Raw genomic sequence first — 6000 nt, 5'->3', positions numbered from 1 at the left:
CCAGCAACTCTTTGACAATTTCTTCTGTGCTTTTCATTGTCTCTTCCTGCTCTGAAATCCAACCATTCATAAGTTATTCCTCTTCATGGTGTCCAACATAAATTTCAGGTATTCCTCTGATTTTTTTCTTTGTTTTTTTTCTGATTGTTCTTCTAGTTTACTAATATTGAGAGATTTATATTCAAGGTCACTTATTCAGGCTACCATTTATTCAAATCTGCTCCTTTGCCCTTTCAATATATTGTTCATTTCTGAGATCTTAGTATTATTCCTCTGGATTTATATTTGCAGGCTTTGTATTGTTTTAGAATTTGCATTTGTTTCATCTGTTTGTTCTTGTCATGTTTTTCTAAATTCTTCTAAAGTTTTTTCTGTGTTTGCCTTGTTTTCTTCAATCTTTCTGTTAATCTGTTGAAGGAACCTAAATATCACGCTTTTGAATTCTTTCTCAAGTAATTCCATTACCTTTTCTTTCTCAGAACATGTTCTGACTCTGATCTTGGTCATTTATTGGAGCCACTCTCTCGTGTTCCTTCGTGTAAGCTAAAATCCTCTGTTTCTATGAAGATATTTTGGTGTCATCTTTGTATGTAATTGATGATTGTATGTTGGTATGACTTTAGGCTCTCACCAACTATTTCTTCATGGGTGTGATTAGAGAATGGAAGCATGGCACCATTTTTCATTCACTGCTAATACAGTTCATTTAGGGTGGGTTTGACTGGTATTGGCTACTGTCTATCATTGATCAGGTGGCATAGGAGCTGAAATTGGCTCTTGTCCAGTGGGTGGAACTGCAGAGGGTATGGTTGTGGCTGAGCTGTGTAGGCACTATTGCTGTTTCATGTTGAATGGGGCAAGAGGAGAAAACACATGCAGAAAACAAAGCAGAACAAACAATCAACAGAATATAATAAAGGAGAGAAAAAAACAAAATGGGCAATGACAACAAAAAAATAATATACTAACTAAAAGGATAAATGAGGGACAGGAAATTAGAATGGTGCAAGAGAAAATAAAGACAAAAAAAACACTAAAAAAACAGAGGGTAGATGAAAAGAAAGACTAGAGAGTAGTTTTTTAAAAAGGGGCAGGAGAGAAGAGGGTGAAAATGAGAAACAGAAGAAAAAAACAAAAGTTGAGCTAGAAAGGACAAAAATCAAGGGAAGGGAAAGAGGAAGAAAGAGAAAAAAGAAAAAGAAAAACTAGTGAAACAATGAAATGAAAACTAAATAAAAAACCAGAGCAGTTGTTGGATTTAGAGAGGAGAAAACTCTGTGGGGTCAGCCAAGGAACTAACATGATGGGTAGATGAGGGATGTGATGACTGAGTCCCCAGCCCAGATGGAGTTCCTATAGGTCTTGTTGTTTTTGTTAGGTGCCATTGAAGTTGGTACCGACCCATAGCTACCTTATGCACAGCAGAATGAAATACTGCCCGATCCTGGGCCATCCTCACTACTGTTTCCATGCTCGAGTCCATCAATACTACCACTTGGCCAATCCATCTCGTTGGGGATCTTCCTCTTTTTTTCTGACCCTCCACTTTACCAAACATGATATCCTTCTCCAGTGACTAGTCCCTCCTGACAATTGATGGTCTGTTCCACAGTCTGCCCCTGACCTTGTTTTGACTGATGATATGGAGCTTTTCCATTGTCCTTTCCACAGATGTAGTCAATTTGATTTCTATGTATTCTATCTGTTGAGGTCCATGTGTATAGTCATCTGTTATGCTGTCTAAAGAAGGTATTTGAAATGAATATATCATTGGTTTTGCAGAATTCTATCATGCGATCTCTAGCATCATTTCTATCACCAAGGCCATATTTTCCAACTACTCATCCTTCCTCTTTGCTCCCAACCTTTGCATTCCGATCACCAGTAACGATCAATACATCTTGATTTCATGTTTGACCAATTTCAGATTGAAGAAGTTGGTAGAATTCTTCCATTTCATCCTTACTGGCTTTAGTGGTTGGTGCGTAAATTTGAATAATAGTGGTATTAACTGGTCTTCCCTATAGGTTTATGGATATTATGCTGTCACAGACAGGGTTGTGCCTCATGACTGATCTGGATATGTTCTTTTTGATAATGAATGCAACACCATTCCTTTTCAATTTGTTATCCCCGGCATAGTAAACCATGTGGTTGTCAGATTCAAAATGTCCAATACCAGTCCATTTCAGTTCACTAATGCCTAATATATCAATGTATATGCATTGCATTTCATTTTTGACAACTTCCAATTTTCCCAGATTCATACTTTGTGCATTCCATGTTCCGATTTTCAATGGATGTTTACAGCTGTTTCTCTTCATTTTGAGTTGTGCCCTATCAGCAAATGAAGGTCCCGCGGGCTTTTCTCCCACGGGCTTTACTCCATTCGCATCATCATGATCAACTCTACTTTGAGGAGGCAGCTCTAACCCCAGTCGCATTTTGAGTGCCTTCCAACCTGAGGGGCTCATTTTCCGGCACTATATCTGACAGTGTTCCTCTGCTATTCATAAGGTTTGCAGTGACTAAATATTCTGAAGTAGTTCATCACTCTTTCTTCCTAGTCTGGAGGCTCTGTGGGTTCATGCATCCAGAGGTGAGCCCCCCTCATACCAGGCACCAAGGCGACGCAGTGGAAACCCGCCACACATTGATTTAAACTGTGAGGTCCTGAATTCCCGGAGAGCAGGGTCTGCACTGGGGGTGAATGAGGCTGGGGACTGGCCTCCCCTCTGTTATCCATGGGAGTGTGGGGTGCAGGAAAGAATAGCACCTTTTCTGTCGCCCATTTGAATCTGCACTGCCAGGCTGCTATCTGTCTGTCTCTACAAAATTGCTAACAGACGTTCAGGATGGCTGCACGGAGTCTGGCCGGCAGTCGGTTTATCACAGTCTCCTGCTCTTACCACCCTGCTCACCTTCTCCTCCCAGTAGACACTCCACCTCCTTCTCTAATCTTTTCTCTGAAGCTCAGGGTTCCAGGGGTGTCCTCAGTGTCTCTTTTACTTGGTGCCCCGCATCTTTGTTGTAGAGATTAGTGTAAGTGTGTCTTCTAGTCCACCATCTTGCCAGTTGCCCCAAATTTTCTTTCTTGACAAAGCTCATACTTCCTGTCTTTCTCCCTCCCGTCTGTTCCCATCTCCCTGGTGTTGCGCCCCATCTTGGCCAGAGTCTAGCTGTCCTCTTGCCTTTTCCAGCCCTAGGGGCCTCCTGGGTATGCCTTCAGTTCTTCTTCTGGCCTTGTTCCATCCCACTCCTCATGTAACACAGCACACTGGAAATGCCTGCTCCTGGTTCCTTGGAGATATCACAGGTTCAGTTCCAGACCGCCACTCTCAAGGAAATATTGCTGTAGGAAGCGCTAACAAGACTTTTTTGGTTTCCCATTGCATTTAAGTTATGCTTATACGTGGCTGTAGTCTGCTGTTATGCAAAACAGCATAATGAAAACATTTGAAAAATTGTGGCATGACCAAAGTGTGACCCAGAGACTCAGAGTGACAATGAACCATGCAGGGTTTCCACAAACCTTTGATTTGTGGAATGCACAAGGTCTGTCAAGTGTAAGGTATGAGGTATGCCTGTCTTGGGTTTGTGGCAGGAGACATCCAGTTGGGCTGAGCTGCTCTGCTCTTTCCCAGCAGTGCCCCCGGGAACCTGGCTCCGAGCCAGGCTAATACCCGGCCCCCTCCCTCAGCCTGCCCATTGTGAGTGGGAGGGCTGCCCAGGGCTGAATTAAGGGGAAAGATATTTGTCCCCTCACCCCACCTCACGGGGGTCAGCTGAGGTCTGAGTCAGGGAGCCTCTGTCTCTGGGGCCTCCATAAGGGTGGGACCCCTGAGCCCACCCACACCTATGTCCCTCTCCTTTTCTTGCCAGGTCGACACTACCCCTAAAGCAAGAAGAATATGAGGTGAGTGACACCTACTGCACTGGGGAAGGTAAGGGCGGGGGTGAGGGTGGTGAGGGTCAGCCCCAGGGCTGGATGGAGAAACCCCCTGAGCCCCTTGGCACCCTGCCCCTGGCAGGCCTTTCTGCTCAAGCTGGTGCAGAACCTGTTTGCTGAGGGCAATGACTTGTTCCGGGAGAGGGACTACAAGCAGGCTCTGGTGCAGTACATGGAGGGGCTGAACGTGGCCGACTACGCCGCCTCCGACCAGGTGGCCCTGCCCCGGGAGCTGTTGTACAAACTGCACGTTAACAGGGCTGCCTGTTATTTCACCATGGTAAGCCCCCTGAATGCCTAGCGTCCCGTGCCCACCCAGCCCTGTAGGCCCAGGGCCGGCCTCCCTTCTCTGTCTGCTGCACAACAGACTTACTGGGAGAGATTCAAACATATTGACGCCGAATAAGGAGTGTTTTAAATGAGCCCTCACCAGGTGAACTCAGGCAGGTGCTCAGGGCCTGGCATGGGGCAGTCAAGGTAGACAACTGCTCCCTCGTGTCTGCCATCCTTTCCACTCCTGGCCACTCCCTGACCACTCCTGGCCTCCTCCACCTTCCCACCCCCCCACAGCCTAGTCTCTCCTCATTTCTTTCCAGCTTCCCTTCCCTCCCAGTCCTGCTTCATCAGACCCTGGGTGAGGCACTGTTGTAGGTTCCATAGGGGACCAGTGCCCTCACTGCCATCCGGGGTGGAATGTGCCTCTTGTATCATTCAGCCCATGGTATTCGGAACCAAAGACTGATACAGAAGTAGATAGAGCTGAGTGACCAGACCCTTCCCTCCAGTGCCCTTACCTGGACATACAGAAGTCCGTGATCTGGAGTCTGACCCTGTTTTTTCTCCTGGGACTCTGAGCCCCATCCCTGACCCCCTGCATCCTTCATCCACCTGGGGAGGGGGTCAGCCCTGGGTGGGTAGGAAGCTTTGGGTAGGAGGATGACAGGCACTGACCTGTGGGCTGCCTGGTCCTCTCCTGCAGGGTTTATATGAGAAGGCGCTGGAGGACAGCGAGAAGGCGCTGGGCCTGGATGCTGAGAACATCAGGGCGCTGTTCCGCAAGGCGCGTGCGCTCAACGAGCTGGGCCGCCATAAGGAGGCCTATGAGTGCAGTAGCCGCTGCTCCCTGGCCCTGCCCCACGTAAGTGCTGCTAAACCGTCCTCGGTTCATGTCCATGCTGGCACGGGCTCTGAGTCCAGACTCCAGGCCCTCTCCTGGGGCCCTCTGAGCCTGTTTTTCCTTCTGTGACATAGGAATATCAATTCTAGCTCTGACTGTGTGCACAACCCTGCTAGAAACCACCATGTGTCTTAACCGACTCGATCCTGGTTTTTGTTGTTAAGTGACATTGAGTTGGTTCCAACTCATCGCGATCCTGTATAGGTTTCTGAGGAGCAGTTGGTGGGTTTGAACCTTCGACCTTGTGGTTAGCAGTCCAGTGCTAATTCTGTTATTGTCTCCATTTTAAAGATGAGGAGACTGAGGCACAGCGAGAAAGTAATCTAGCCAAATCACAGCAGCAAGTTATTGACAGAGCTAGGGTGTGAACCCAGGGAGTTCTGATTCCAAAGCTGGCACCTGTAACCCCCACATTCTGAGAGGACAGGGCCGCAGTGAGGTGTACAGGGTGTGACGTATGCACCTGGACCCTCAGGTGGAGAAGGGACCATGGGAGATGATGACCGGTAGAGAGTCTTGCTTGTCCCTGGTCTACCCATGGCAGGGCATGTGCCGCCTCCCCACTTGTTCATGTACTTAATAAGAGTACTAAGTGCCCACACCTGTGTCCTCAGAGACCCATAGTTCTGTGACCTTGTATAGGTGGTCTGGGCTTGCTTCCACCACTGACCCTCTGTGTGACCTTGCGTGAAGCTCGTCCCCTCTGGAAAGTACCTCCACATCCATGAGATGCTGCTCCAGCTGACCCCTGAGGTCAGGGACGTGAAAGGGCTCTGGGAGGGAGTACTTACCCTGTATCACAGTTCAGTCTCTCATCAGGCCCCATTCCAACCCCTTGTGTGCAGAGCTGAGCTGCTGTTTAAGGGTTTCCAGG

The 6000-nt window shown here is 47.7% G+C and overlaps 1 protein-coding gene across 1 annotated transcript in view; it reads left to right on the top strand.

Moving 5' to 3' along the window:
* Window positions 1-6000, top strand: part of ZC3H7B (zinc finger CCCH-type containing 7B) — a 65790-nt gene that overhangs the window by 36999 nt on the left and 22791 nt on the right. The window contains exons 3-5 of the mRNA XM_006866875.1: window positions 3883-3916; window positions 4032-4229; window positions 4929-5087. Of these exons, the coding sequence (XP_006866937.1) occupies window positions 3883-3916; window positions 4032-4229; window positions 4929-5087 (391 nt within the window). The remainder of the gene's footprint in view (window positions 1-3882; window positions 3917-4031; window positions 4230-4928; window positions 5088-6000) is intronic.

This window comes from Chrysochloris asiatica, unplaced genomic scaffold, assembly GCF_000296735.1.
Source record: "Chrysochloris asiatica unplaced genomic scaffold, ChrAsi1.0 scaffold00097, whole genome shotgun sequence".
NCBI lineage: Eukaryota > Metazoa > Chordata > Mammalia > Afrosoricida > Chrysochloridae > Chrysochloris > Chrysochloris asiatica.
The sequence above is the reverse complement of the archived record's forward strand: the minus strand, read 5'-3'. Positions and strand labels throughout refer to the sequence as shown.